Source organism: Panthera pardus, unplaced genomic scaffold (assembly GCF_024362965.1).
Source record: "Panthera pardus isolate Hobbes unplaced genomic scaffold, ASM2436296v1 HiC_scaffold_7, whole genome shotgun sequence".
Taxonomy (NCBI): Eukaryota; Metazoa; Chordata; class Mammalia; order Carnivora; family Felidae; genus Panthera; species Panthera pardus.
The window spans coordinates 37640668-37656268 of record NW_026527002.1 but is presented as its reverse complement, the minus strand read 5'-3'; the positions used below and the strand labels follow the sequence as shown (position 1 = coordinate 37656268).

The 15601-nt window shown below is 39.8% G+C and overlaps 1 protein-coding gene and 1 long non-coding RNA gene across 2 annotated transcripts in view; one reads left to right on the top strand and one right to left on the bottom strand.

Annotated features, from left to right (window-relative positions):
- NECAB1 (N-terminal EF-hand calcium binding protein 1) overlaps positions 1-15601 on the bottom strand; it is a 194173-nt gene that overhangs the window by 111227 nt on the left and 67345 nt on the right. Inside the window, exon 4 of the mRNA XM_053896109.1 lies at positions 1320-1345. Coding sequence (XP_053752084.1) covers positions 1320-1345 — 26 coding nt within the window. The remainder of the gene's footprint in view (positions 1-1319; positions 1346-15601) is intronic.
- LOC109269473 (uncharacterized) lies at positions 2881-14993 on the top strand. Its single transcript, XR_002081089.2, has 3 exons — positions 2881-3222; positions 11360-11473; positions 14777-14993. It is a non-coding gene; the product is annotated as an uncharacterized LOC109269473 (long non-coding RNA).

Genomic DNA, 15601 nt, shown 5'->3' with positions numbered 1-15601 from the left:
CTTCTGCATAAACAGCTTGCTTTTCAGCTGGATTCTTCTCACGGAATACAAGATAGACACAATACAGGAACAGGAAATAGAGTTGTTTTTTTTTTTTTTTAAGTTTTCTTTATTTTTGAGACAGAGAGAGACAGAGCATGAATGGGGGAGGGGCAGAGAGAGAGGGAGACACAGAATCGGAAGCAGGCTCCAGGCTCTGAGCCATCAGCCCAGAGCCCGACGCGGGGCTCGAACTCACGGACCACGAGATCGTGACCTGAGCTGAAGTCGGACGCTTAACCGACTGAGCCACCCAGGCGCCCCGGAAATAGAGTTTTTTATGACCATTGGAAAATTTGAAAGCTCATGGTTGGTGATTATCATATTTGTGTTGTCCTGAGTTCTTTTCTTGAAAGCTTGTATTCTGATATATTGTCTTGGCATATCCTCACTTGGTGTCGCTCTACCATTTTTGATGAAATGGAAGATAACCACTCTTGAATATTGTAAAATGGACTATGTGATGATTTGGTAAACTTCAAATTTATAAGGATTATAAGATATTCAGGAAGTGCTTATGACTTCAATTAAGAGTTTCAAAGAATATCATCTATAAAATTATTTCTAAGAAGCCTAGACAATAAACTCAAACTTGGACAAGGTGTTATATATTTATCTTAAAACACAAAGCTTAAAACCTTCCAGTGTTCAGAGAAAAATGGCTGTTTCACACTGAATAGTCTCACAGTGCTCCACAATTTACTCAAAACAAAAGATAAATCTCAGAAATATTTGCCTTCCCACAGTCCTAGCCTTTGACTTTTGTTTCCAACCACAAAGATGAAGAAAATAATAGAAGAGGCTATTAAATCAAGAATCTGTAGAAATTCCTCTCTCCATTGAAACTTGTTTTGCAAGTGACATTTAAAACTCCAAAACTGTTTAGGCAGGTATGGGACAGAGTTGTTTTTACATGTCAAGGGGGGTCAGTCTTGCAATCTATTTGAAAAGAATAATGAAGTTGTATTAAACACCAATTTAAAAATATATTCAAACTAGTGGAGAGTTTTCTACTATGAAACTAATTGTACCAAATGCAAACAAAATAACTCTCCTCCATGCACAAATTGAGTCCCAACTCTTTCTGCAATGAAAAACATGCTTGAGTAAAACTCAGTTAAGATAAATCCTTTGAGATCTCAATTATCTTTTATATTCCCAAATTCCTAATCTAGGACATTAATTTTAGGGTATATAGAAATTTATATAAGATGGCGTTCTTTTTCATTCTAAAGCAAGTAGTGAGTTTGACTGCCTCCCCCTCCCCCAACACAACTTACCACATAGTTCTTCTGTGTCGAGATTGCTGAAAAGAAAAAAAAAATAGTTACTTTGGTAATATTTAAGTTTTTAAATAGTTCAGTACAGTTATTCCCCAATTTAGGTTACAATAATAATAGAGGATATGTAGTTATGGTATTTTTCATGTAAATTCTACGCTGTTTACTCAATTATGTTAACAATGATTATATCAGATTCTGTGAACAAATAATTGTTGGCGTTTGTGTTTTCCCCAGTATCATGCTGGGGAATACTGCATACTGGCTGAAGAATTAGAGGCTCTGGAGCCAGAATGCCTGAGTCAAATCCTGACTCGACCATTTACCACCCTGGGACCCTGAGTACTTTGCATCCCTGGGTCTCAGTTCCTCAACCACAAGGTGGGGATAATAACTTCTGTTTCATATGAATGCAATAGGATGTGAATGGGTTAATAAATACAAAGCAGTTAAAAGAGTGGCACAAAATAAGCACTTAATAAATGTTAGCTATCATGATTTCGGACTTGGTAGAACTACTAGAACTTCCATTATCAGAATTCCATCTTTGAGGGAAGTTTGACTCAATGTCTTCTTGGAATGATTTCTAAAACATAATGAAGAGTTACACGGCTTAATATTTACATGTAAACAACAGATGCCTTTTACGAATGTAACTACGGAACAGCAGATGAAATGTTAGTAGATATAATACATTCCCATCAGAATAGTGTCTTGACCGAGGAAGGCTTGGTAAAGGAATGCAAGAATGGTCGAAAATCAGGCAATAAATAAATACAACACTACGTTGTAACTTAAAGGAGAAAACTCATATTAACTACTAGATGAGACATTAATAAAATTTTAATTTTAGAAAGTTCATTTAAAATTTTTTTGAAGTTTATTTATTTTGAGAGAGAGAGAGAGGGAGGGGCAGAGAGAGAGAGAGAGAGAGAGAGAGAGAGAATCCCAAGCAGGCTCTGCACTGTCAGCGCAGAGCCTGATGTGGGGCTCAAACTCACGAACCTGTGAGATCATGACCTGAGCTGAAATCAACGGTTGGATGCTTAACCAACTGAGTCACGCAGGCACCCCATTAATTTTAGCGGGTTTAAATGAAATTGAAATAAAAGTAAACCTCTTAAAGATTAGAAAGACTTACTAAGAGTCAGCTGCAAGCACCAATTGACTGAAAACCTTGTACTTCATACAACCGCCACAGGTCAAAGTTCAATGTAAATAACCATCATAATCCAGTTATCGTCTACACAGCAGTCAGGGTTGCTGGGCACTGGGTCATTTTACCAGTCCTGTTGCTAATCGTAGTGTGAGTTTAAATTCAGGATTCTATCCCCAGACATTGAGTATTTGATCTTGGATAAAGGGCATCCCCTTCCTTAAGCAGATCTCTTTGTAAAGCTGTATGTGCCACCAGGCAGAACATGTAAAGTCTTCTGCGGAAGTTTTGGGGTAGGTTTCTGTTCATTCATTTATCCCACGGGCTTTCACCGCTACACGCCACGCATTGTTCTGTCATAATCAACCAGGTGGCAACAGATCCTGAGAAGAGTATGACCAGTCACTAGTCTCTAGCAACTGGATAGACTTAAACTCATAGAGTAAATAACTAAAATGCAATTAAATTGCTGCTATGGGGGAAGTGGCTGACTGCAAGGTCAGCAGTGACTCCAGAGGATAAAATTTTGAGTTTAAAGAGGAGTAGAAAAGGCAGACAAAGGAAGACCATTCCAGTGAGAAGAAACACTATTTGCAATAACAACTACAAATGCGAGGAGTAGTTCCTGTGGCTGCAACATAGGCCATTAATGAAGAATGGGACCAAACAATGAAAAGTCTCCTGTGATAACCTAGTAGGCTTCTTGGTTCTCTTGCCAATTTGGAATCATAGAGGATTTTAAAGAAGGTGAGTGACATCATCAGACTTATACTTTAGGAAGGTCACTGACAGACGGGTTGAGGTTCGATAAAAAGAGGGCGAAAAGAGGCCAAGAGACCAATGTGGACATTGTTACTAGACTCTGGGCCAGCTGATCCCAGATTGGAAGGTAGAACCCAAGGGGTGTGCAAGGCCATCCGCTGGAGGCAAGAAGATATACTTCAACTTTATACACACACACATACACACACACTTTTAAAACTTTTTATTTTGAAATAATTTCAAAATCTACAAAACAAGTGCCCTTCACCTAACCCCTCCCCCAGTTGTCAATATTTTATTTCATTTGTCTTACCACCTTCTTTATTTTCTCTGTATATGTCTTTTCAAACCATTTGATTGTATGTTGCAGATATGATATCCCTTTACCTCTAAGTACATCAGTGTATATTTTCTATAAACAAGGAAGAAACTTACATACAAGTGAAATTAATATCCATTCAACGCCATTATCAAATCCAGCAGTTCTCAAATATTTGTATTTGTATTTAACTTTATGCCTTTTCATTTCTTTTTGTGTAACTTTATAGTGTATTAATATTCATACAGTGGTGCACACATAGGATTTGTAAGTCTTTATATGGATTTCGAGGCAAAAAGCAGTACCTGATATGGGAGCTTGGAGGAGGGGGCAAAAAGAATAGACAGATGTGAAGAATTTTGAGGGAAAACCATCAAAACTTGGAATCCTGTTGGATTCAGAATTAGATCACTTAGAAATTTTTAGTATCATTTCAAACATTTTGTTCATTAAAACACAGGTCATTTCCTAACCTTACTGTTTTCACAGAACTTCAGACTTAAAAAGGACATTAAAGGTCACTTTTGTTTTTGTATTTTCTTCAGAATGGTTCACAGGTTCATAATGAGATTTCTTTTTCATTTCAAAGGAATAAACAGCTCAATCCATTATGAAAATTAAATTATGTGGACTATATCCTAAAACATAGTAGTTCAGAGTAATTTGCATGACATTAGCTGCACTTGTTCCTTAATAAAAGGCTATGTTCCTAAAGTACTATAGTGCTCCTCTCCTCAAACATTCTTTAGCTCTTTCTGTGCTATGTTGTTTGTAGTAGGTAATAAAGCACAGTTCTTTTTTCTTTTTCAATTTTATTTATTTTGAGAGAGACAGAGTGCGAGCCAGGGAGGGGCAGAGAGAGAGGGAGAAGCTTAAGCAGGCTCCACAATGTCAGCATATGGCCCCACGCAGGCTCGAACTCACGAACTGAACCATGAGATCATGACCCGAGCCAAAATTAAGAGTTGGATGCTCAACGGACTGAGCCACCCAGGTGCCGCCGGTTCTTTTTTTATAGTAGACTTACCTGTGTGAATTCTATAGGATTGATTTCTTACAGGATACCTCCAGCCTGTAGTCACGTGGGATTGTAAAGGAATATTAAGCCATAGATGAGCCCAGAGGATATCCGATAGCATGGGATATTGTTCGGTTTCTTTTCATGTTTGTAGCAAGAAAACCTATACTCTTTTCGCTATGCCATTTTTTTTTAAAGAAAGCTAAATGGAAAGAATAAATGCTAGTTACATTGTAAACATTCTTACTGAAACAGAATCAGAGGGGGTGTTACTATCAGAATGCATTCTCAGCTAGATGCCAAAGAGGGGTAAAGAACAAACATATTCATTGCAGCCTGACTGACAACTGTGGGGGAAAATTGAAACTAAATGTTCATTAGCTGAATAACTAAGTAAACTGCATATCATTATATAATCATTAAAATGTATCCACAGAGTTGTCAATAGCTTGAAAAATGCTTAAGTTTAGAAGTTACGTAAAAATGTGAAGCCAGATATAAACGGTATGTATATATAGAACCAAAAAATGTGACTTGGGAAGAAGTGAGGAACCCATATCAACAGCAGATCACATTGCTTCTGGATGCTAGGACTTTGGGTGGGTTTGCTTTTTCCTTCTTTATAGCTTTTGAAACCTTTGTTTTTCTTATCATTACAAGGTTTCATTTATACTGGGAAAAGTGTACTTCATGATTAAAAGCAAACTGAAGCAGGAAAAGATGTTAAGCATAAAAGGCAAGGTTCATATCATTCTGTTCACATGACTTGACTTGTGAATCCATTTAGTATAAATTACAATATACCTGTCCGTTTGGATTTGCCACTCAATTTTGCAAAAGCACCCCTCAGAAACTCCAAGAACAGCAAGGACAAGATACACTGCACACCATTCATTTACAAGTCTTGGGGACAGCTGAAGTTGTTTTGATTTGATCTTCTGTGTTGGGCACTCTAAGTTCAGATGAACTAAACTGCTTTCCTGAGGAGTGTGTTTACTGTCAAGAAAAGAGAAAATATTTGGGAAGTCCAGACTGATTTCTACTTGAGAATTCAGAATCTTTCTAATAGAACCTTTTACACGCCAGCTCTCAATTCTAGGATCCACCTCAAAATAGTCTTGGCTTCATGTTAACATTCTTAGTCATCTCTGAAGTATTTTCTAACAGAGTTGGCTGCCTTTGCTGTATAAATAAGTGACTCTCTTACTGAAAAACCACCATTCTGAACTCCTTCTTTGCTTCTGATTATATTCAAGATTTTTAGCTTCTTCCTCAAAATTAATACACTGTGGATCTTAGCAGGAATCTTTAAAGTCTAAGTTCCAGCTCACCTTTTACTGACCTTCCAGTGCATCCCTCAGCCACCTGAATATCACCAGTGTAAACAGGTTTCTTCTTCAGTGGGCAAAACAGTTTGCTAAACACTGCTAAGCTTCCTAATAACCTGAAGGAGTTAACACTGGCCTCCAAAGAGGTTTACTTCTAGACAGTATTTGAGGCAAGGAGAATGTGACTCAATGAGCAATGCACTTAGCTCCTCCCTGATGGGAGCACTGTAGTGATACCCACTTGGGTTTATCGGCAGACTAGCAGGCTGGCTACGTCACAAATATGCTCAGCCATCACAGTGTTCATTTTACAGAAGAATATCACGATCTTCCAGTTCACTAAGAATAATCCGAGCAGAATATCTTTCTGTTAGCATCAGAGCAACTGTGTTCAGCTAGTTCTGACTCACCAAGCAAAACAGCATTAAGGAAAATCAACAGAAGCAGTATCGGAAGATCCGAATGATAAAGGACCTGACCTTGCAAATGTTGGGATAGATTGTAATTCCATGATGTGTATATGTACTTGATCACACAAGAATCCCCGCCCCACCAGAGGGACAGGGCAGATTGTGAGAGAGACTGGAGCCTAGAATGGGATGTGCCTCCTGGGGGAGATCAGGTGCTACAGACACAAACTGAACTGAGGTGAGCGCTCTCAGCTGAGAGACATCCATCTGGAGGACAAGAGAGACAGAACGGGGGCCAAAGGGATTTTAGGAGCAGATTCTATTCAGATATCCTCATAGGTGGGTTGGGGGGGGGCAAGTTACTTTAGTCACCAGACCCCTGACCCAAGAACTGAATATGAGGGCCCAGCATGAATGCAGGTCCTTGCTTATAAAAGAACAGCAATACCACAAGGGTTATCAAATAGGGGCTTGGGCCGTGCAATGAGCCAAGGAAACCAGAACCAGGCCAGAAATGGAGATTGTTTTTAAACATTAAAATTTTTTCCCAGTGTAAAATGATTACCACAATCAGGCTGACGAACGCATTCATCATTTCACATAATTACCATCTTTTTTAAGATTCGTTCTTATAATCAAGACAAATACTCAGTTGTCAGAAGCAAGACAATAAATGAGGCCAGGCTATCAACATGGTTGACATGACGTGGCATTCCAGGACAACTGAGTAAACACTCGTAAGAGCTCTGTAAATCCCTTCTGCTGAAGGCCACAATTGTTCCTAGAGCCAAAAGTGAGTCAGACCCTGTGATTACAGGTGAAATGGTCCCAAGGATATGGAGATGAGGGCTACGGAGTGTTGTAGGCAGGCAGCATTTGGCAAGCAGCTGGCTCTAAGTGCAGGCTTAGAGTCTATAGTGATCATAACAGACTTTGCATTTGGGTGTCCTCTATAGGAGGAATTTGTAGGAGGTACCACACGCAAGAGTCTGAACCCTGCTCATACTGGGGCCAATTAAGGACCGACTATTTTCACACATAAACACAACGTCTCATGCGAGAGACAAAATGAGATTGGAAAATCACTGCTTTTCCAGTCGAAAGTTAATCATTTACTCCCCCAAGATATAGTAAACATTTGCTGCGTGCATTGTACTGGGTTGACCTGTGTCTCCCAAGAAGACCCGTTCAAGTTTTAAACCCCATACCTATGCCTATGGTCTTGTTTGGAAATAGGATCCTTGCAGATGTAATCAAGTTAAGATGAGGTCATACTGAGTGAGGGTTGGCCTTAATCCAGTGATGCGATCTATAGAAGGGAAGGGAAGCTTGGATTCAGAGACAGGAAGGCAGAGCCTGGCATGATGCTGCCATAAGTCAAGAATACCAACGCTCGCCAGCAACTATCAGCTAGCAGCTGGAAGAAGCAAGGAAGAATACCCGCCCTGGAGCCTTCAGAAAAAGCATGGCCCTTGATGAGACTTCTAGCTTCCAGAAAAAATTTGGTATTTGAGGCTACCCAGTCCGTGGTACTTGGTCACGTACCTGGGAAGCTACTACGTGTTCTGCTACACACTGTGGGAGGTTCAAAAGTCACACACACAAAACAGTACCGTCTTTTCCCCTCTGTGTCATTTTAGTAACCCTGGAGCATTTGGTGAACTGAAGAGCTGGTTCAAAAGTTCTTACTAAAAGTTGTTACTACGTTGCATTAGATGAATGGAAGTTTAGGAATTCCAAATGAAAGCTTACGCTACCTTGAGGAGTCAACTATGGGGAAAAATAAAAATAACAAATTAAAAAAAAAACAACAAGAACTCAAAGTTAAATGGCAACAGCATACAGGGAGTACTTGACATATGCCAGGTGCAACAGTGTTGAGAGCTTTATCTGGTGTGTCTAACTTCCTACATCTCTGATTTCACCATCCCCATTGTACAACTAGGGGACTAGGTCTTAGGTGAAGGTAAGCCACTTGTCTGAAGTGACACATCTATCGGGTGGCAGGGCCAGGATTCAAACCCAGGTACGTTTGACTCAAGAATGCTCTTAACCATTCTTTACCATTCTGGACTCAATAATAGATATTTGGAGTCATCACATGTGGGTACTCAAAACCATAGGAATAGTCAAACTGCACAGTGTTTGTAGCAGGAACCATGGACGAATTTTCATTCAGACTCTTCAATCTAAAACATCCCGTCCTCACACCTACCAAAGGTGAGGATAGTGAGTTCTCCAATTTGCGCTTCCTCCACCCGACTCTGAAGTCACACAAGGGCAGGTACTTTATCCCACTTACAGTATAACAAATATGAAAAACAGGAACTGACACAAGGCATGGATTAACGATTAGTACTTTTTGAACTGAATCCTATAGATGACCCTAATTTAAGACACCAGTACAGAATAATTCCATTTACGATGCATGAAAACAGTTAAAAACCTGGCAACATATCGAACCAAGGATGTGAAAGATTGCTGCACTGAAATCTATAAGACATTGATGAAAGACACCGAAGACACAAATAAGAGGAAGATATTCTGTGCTCATGGATTGGAAGAATATTAATACTATATTAATATTAATTAATATATAATCAATATATATTAATATTAATTAATATTAATGAATATATATATTCATTAATATTAATTAATATTAATATCCAAAGCAATCTATAAATTCAGTGCAATCCCTATCAAAAGTCCAATGTCATTTTTCAGAAGTAGGAAAAATAATCCTAAAATGTGTAGGCAATCACCAAAGACCCCAAACAGCAATCTTGTGAAGGAAGAAGGAGGCTGGAGGCATCATGTTCCCTGATTTCAAACTTTATATATTATAAACCTATGATAATCAAGACACTATGTTATCGGCATAAAAACATGTATCTACTCAACAGACTAGAGAGCCCAGAAATAAACCCATCAATTACAATTGACAACTGACAGTCAATTTATGTCAAAGGTGCCAAGAATACACAATAGGGAAAAGACAGCGTCTTTAATAAATGGTGCTGGGAAATGTGGACAGTCACATACAAAGAATGAAACTGGACCCCCATCTTACACCATACACAAACCTGAGCTCAAATTGATTAGGCTTAAATTTAAAATGGAAGTTAAATACTTAAATATAAGACCTTAAACGACAAAACTCCTTGAAGAAAACACAGGAGCGTGAACAACTTGACACTGTGTGTTGGCAACGACTTTTTTGGACATGGCACCCAACGTAAAGGCAACAAAAGAAAAAACAAACAAGCGGGACTTAACAACTAAAATCTTTTTCACAGCAAAGGAAACTAGTAACAAAATGAAAAGACAATCTATGGAATGGGAGAAAATATTTGCTAATTGTATATCTGATCCGGGGTTAATATCCAAAACATATACAGAACTCCAATAACTCACTAGCCAAAACCCAAATAAATCTCACTGAAAAATTGCCAGAGGGCTTGAACAGACATTCTTCAAGACATACAAATGACCAACAGGTGCATGACGAGGTGCTCAACATTACTAATTATCAGGAAAATGCAAATCAAAACCATACTGAGATAACACCTTACAACTGTCAGAATGGCTATCATCCAAAAGATAATAAATAACACGTGTTGGTGAGAGAATGGAAAAGAGGTAATCTCGATGCGCAATTGGTGGGAATGCAAACGGGTACAGCACTATGGAAAACAGTATGGAGGGTCCTAAGAAAACTAGCGATAGAACTACCATATGATCTTGTAATCCCACTTCGGGCTATTTATATGAAGAAAATAAAAACACTAGTCAAGAAGATCTTCACATTGCAGCATTGTTTACAATATCCAAGATATGGAAATAACCTAAGTGCCTATTGACAGATGAGTGGATAAAGAAGTTGTAAGACATACATATGAGTATTGTCCAGCCATGAAAAAGGGAATCCTAACACTTGGAAAGACATAGATGGACCCGGAAAGCATTATGGTATGTGAAATAAGACAAAGACAAATACCAGGTTCCAAATACTGAAAAGGAGCCTAAAGAGGATGGGTGAAGAACCAGCTGATACTGAGGTCTCAGAAGTCAAGAAGAGAGGTGCAAGAGTTCTCTAGACTGAAGACAAGACGCAACAATGAATGAAGAAGAACCGGTACGGTTCACATTTAATGTCTTGGGCAACTTTTGAACAACCGTTTCAGTCCTTCCCTGAAATTGGGAGCCTAGGAAATGCAGGCAGTGAGAGGAGTTCAAAGGAAGAGAGAATGTTCTATTCCCAGCCCCCACAGGCAGAGAGGAAAGGGTGGTAACAGGTGGAGAGGGGCCAAGTAGATACAGGGAAGAGGAATCTGAGGCCCAGGTGTAGCCTTAAGGAGGGGGAAGCATATTTCTTTGTCCAAGCCTAAAATTAAAAAAAAAAAAAAAAAAAAGAGACACCTAATTGGTTCATACCCATGTCTGTTTTCTAGTTAAGAGGTTTCTAAATCTAGCTGAGCATCTGAACCACCTGGAGAAAATTTTTTTATGTAGATTTTCAGGCATAACACTGAGAGATTACGCTTCAAAAATTCAAGATGTGGTTCAAGAATCTCTTCTTTAAGACTCTGCCAAGGTGACTTTAGTAAACAGCCTTTACCTTTAACACTATTTCTCAAATCGAATTATTTCTTAGAAGTGAAACAATCTGCAAAGAATATCTGCTGCACTGTAAGTGGTAGCTTAAATTTATTACAATTATATACTGCACGTTACTAGCATAAGGTCGATAATTATACCAACGGGATATCCTCTATTTACTTACTTCTTCTGGCTCTTCGTAAGTCCAACTTCCATTTGGTAGCAGACAGAACCCACTCATACACAAGGTCAGTTCCAAATAAATATAGCACATTTGACCCTGCTCTCTTGCAAGCCATACACGTTGCCTAGTAGAGAAGACCGACTTGAGTAAAAATTCTCCTGGGTCACCTTAAGGTGCCGTTGCATCTTTTCCCTCAGGGCTTCCTATCCGCGTAGCTTCGGTGTATCCGTTGCTGACACTAATGCTTACTTTTATCTCCAGTCCCGTCTTCAAACTCAAACCTCATTCTGGCTTCTGCGATCAATCACCTTTTGGGCTTTTCCGGTTGGCCAGGCTGCCGGCTTTGACACGAGCGCCTCTCAGCCCTGAGTGTAGGTAAGAATCACGTAGAGGGCTTGTTAAACAGACTGCTGAGCCCCACGCCCAGAGATTGTCTATTATGAGGAGTGGCCCGTGAGTTTGCATTTCTCTTGAGCTTCTCTTGAGCGGCAGGGATGCCGCTGCGGCTACTGGTTCCAGGACCGTAGTTTAAGTAGCACTAACTGAAGCTGAGTGCAGCCTCTTGTCTTGGTCTACTTTTATTTATTTTTTTAATGTTTATTTTTGAGAGCGAGAGAGAAAGAATGAGCATGAGTGGGAGAGAGGCAGAGAGGCGAGGGGAGGGGGGAAGGGGGAAGGAGGGGGGTGAGGACAGAGGATCAGAAGCAGGCTCTGCACGGACAGCAGAAAGCCTGATGCGGGGCTCGAACCCATGAGCTGTGAGATGATGCCCTAAGCCAAAGTCAGACACTTAACTGACCCAGCCACCCAGGTGCCTCTTTCTCGGTCTACTTTGGACCGAGACTTTCTACAACCCTCATGTCATGAGCCACAAGCGTCCTCTGTCAGCTGCCAGCTGGCCCTGCCTCACCTGTACTAAGTTGTTCACAGCACGTGAAGAGAGTCTTCTCTAATTACGGCAGGCATTTGTGAATAGATTGCCTTCAAACCTCCCTTTCGAGGATTCAAACAGGATGTTAAGTCAGTTTTCTCCACGGCCCTGATGTTGAACAGATTTTCTGTGCACAAATAATGTTAAAAATTGCATCTTGAACGTTATGTCAGGTATAAAAGTTGCACAGGAGAGAATATAACGGATCTATGTTTTACGCAGATTCTTTTGCAAAGTTTTTCATACGTAGGAAAAAAAAAAACCCACTCTGACTTTACAGTTAATTGTATCGGTAAGGAAATATTGGAGAGGAGGTTCAGGGAAAAATAATAAAAATTTACCAGGCACTGTTTTCATCATACTGTGATTTATAACTGCCGAAGCATAAAATAAGTGTAAGCAGTTGCTGTGGCTTTAACATTATCCTCTTAACTGTTGGAGGATTTTGAGCTCTAATTGGCTGACCGACATCCATATCTCCCAGAACTAAAAAGCTGTCCCATGGCTCATATCCTCAGATATGGATATGCGACTCGCCCCCGCTCCAATTCCTTTTTCTGTTTTTGTCTCACTGCCACCTCTCCGTTGCTCAATGCCAAGCCCCCTCCCCTGCTGCCCCCATCACGGCTTCCAGTATCTGCCAGAGAGTTCTTCCCTTTTATTTGTCTAACTTTCTTCACTCTTATTTCTTCCACCTCCTGCCATTTCTCATAAATTAGTTTTGACATTGAAAAGATAAGCCTTCGTAACTCAGTAGACATAACTTGCTTATTCTGCTCATCTCTTCCATTCTTCTCTACCATCATCCCCTACCTGTGGGAAACCTGCCCTCAACTAGATGTTTCTGGTGGGGCTGTTGATCAGAATACCCCATATCTGCCTTACTCAACCCAACCCATTTGGTCGCATGCATGTACATGAAAATATTCTCCTTTCCCCTTGGCTGTGATGATGGCCCCCAGTCGAGCACACTGTACAAGTGGGGCTGTTTGGAGTACTCCTTTGGGATTTTATGTATGGGACAGCTCTGGAGGGACTGAGGTAATATGATAGAGCCTTACCCTACCCAAAGCCACTCACCCGCCTCACCACAAGGCAGAATCTTATCTGTGGTAGAATGGACCGTGACAATCCTGAGAGAGAAATGACTGGAGAGAAGGGCAGGACGTGGAGTGGGATGGAATGAATGAATAAATAAAAGCAATGACCCCAAGTCCCTAGAATCCCTGTGACAAGCTTTACACCATCCCCTGGTCATGGAATCAATGAATTCTCTCTCTCCCTCTTTCTTAATCTGTTCTGAGTTTAGTTTATGCCACCTGTGGCTGAAAAAGGGCTGAGAGTTCATAACCAATGATAGCAGTTCTTTTCTACCAAAGGGAAAGTTACTCTTCCCTGTACATGGGACATTAAAATATGGGACTTTTGCAGGCTCCGCTGTGTCTGCTCCTGAGTGAGGTTAAGCCCTTCCCTTCCTCCTTCCATGTCAGAGTTGTGTCTTATCTAGCTCCTTCTCCACTTGGAACTCAGAAACATTCTCCAGAGCAGTGTTTCTCAAACTCTCTGTGGGGAAGGATGAGATTTTTAAATTTCCACTTTCTGCCAGAAAGTTTTGTAAAAACTTTCTGTATAGTTTTGTAAAAAACTATAAAAATGAATTACTAGACCATGTGCTTGGATAGCGTAGCAATGTCAAAATGCTATGGAAGTTTCTAAATACTGTCAAGTTTTCTTCATATCGCATCATGGACAAGTAACAGTTGGTGGGCCACAGTCCATCTGTGGCCTACACTTTGAGAAATGCCAATACAGAGAGCTGGTATAGTGTGACTGGTTTTAATGCCTCTACTTTAATTTTCAGAATTTATTTCTAAGAAACGTGTTTTGTATAGAAACAGCACAATGTAAGATAAAAACCGGAATCTGCTTCTGGTTCTGTCACAAATAAGTTAGATATCGACGGTCTAATCTTAAAATAATTGGATTTTAGAAAAGCCTGATTTTAACTGAAAAAAAGACGCTTATGACACTAAGTCTTAAAGGGTTTTCAAAAAACATCAAGAAAGTATTAAATATGTTAATACTCTCCCATCTCCTTGTATATTACTTAATAAAATTTCCATGGAAAATGTTCTGTTGTGGCACCATATAAAATGGCTTCGTGCATAAGGGGTTTCACAAAATGCGTAAGTCTCGCAAAACTCACACACAGATTTTTGTAAATATACAAAAAGTGTCAGAAGATGGTCTTAATTTTTATTTTTTTTTCAACTTTTTTTTTTTTTTATTTATTTTTGGGACAGAGAGAGACAGAGCATGAATGGGGGAGGGGCAGAGAGAGAGGGAGACACAGAATCGGAAACAGGCTCCAGGCTCCGAGCCATCAGCCCAGAGCCTGACACGGGGCTCGAACTCACAGACCGCGAGATCGTGACTTGGCTGAAGTTGGACGCTTAACTGACTGCGCCACCCAGGCGCCCCCGGTCTTAATTTTTAAAAAGGCTGATATGACTAGCAATGTCTAAATCTTTTCAAAAGATGACAAGAACTAAGAAATAAAAAGGTTACTTTGGAGAGTAGGAAAAATTACGGGTTTGGGACATGTTTAAACCTTTCTTTTTATATGATAAAAAGTTGTTGTGCATAATTCTGAATCTGGTGTGCCTCAGAAAATGCCTGATCCTTCTTTCTCATATTTCTAAAATCCAGTCTTGTTGGCTTATTTCAAACATCACTTTGCCTTTCAGACTTCAATCTTTGTTATCACGCAAATAGTGTAAGAACGGCCAGTAGAAACATTCCAGGAGATTGTTCAATCTTGTGAAGAAAGACAGTTTTCAGAGTAAGAAATGAATTTTTCCTCTTTTTTTCTTCTTAAAATCAGTCTTGTGTTTTCACAAAAATTCACTCAAGTGCTTGATATGTATATGAGGGGAAAATCAATTCTTCTGGGACTTACGTATGTTTTCGGAAAGGACAGAAATTGCAAAAAGTAAGCACTACATAATGTTTAAAAATGCAAAATGTTAACCGTAAGTGAAAGAGGAGAGAGGTTATCATGTGGAATCAAGATATATGGTATCTATTCCAACATTCTCATGTACTGTTATCAAGCTTCTGATGTTCTAAGTTTTGTATGTGAGTTGGGGGAGGAGAAGTAAGGAGAATACTTTATAACAACATTTTGAACTTTGCATGCACTTCCTATCTCCAATATCCAATAGAATCCCTTCTATTCCACTTGTTAATCTATCCACTCAAAAACTGCCTAGTGATCTCATATTTAAAAAAAAAAAATTAAGGGGCGCCTGGTTGGCTCAGTCGGTTAAGTGTCCGACTTCGGCTCAGGTCATGATCTCGCAGTTCGTGAGTTTGAGCCCCGCGTCGGGCTCTGTGCTGACATCTCAGAGCCTGGAGCCTGTTTCAGATTCTGTGTCTCCCTTTCTCTGACCCTCCTCCGTTCATGCCCTGTCTCTCTCTGTCTCAAAAATAAACATTAAAAAAATTTTTTTTAATTAAGTTTATTTATTTTGAGAGACAGAGAGAGTGGAGGAGGGGCAGAAAGAGAGGGA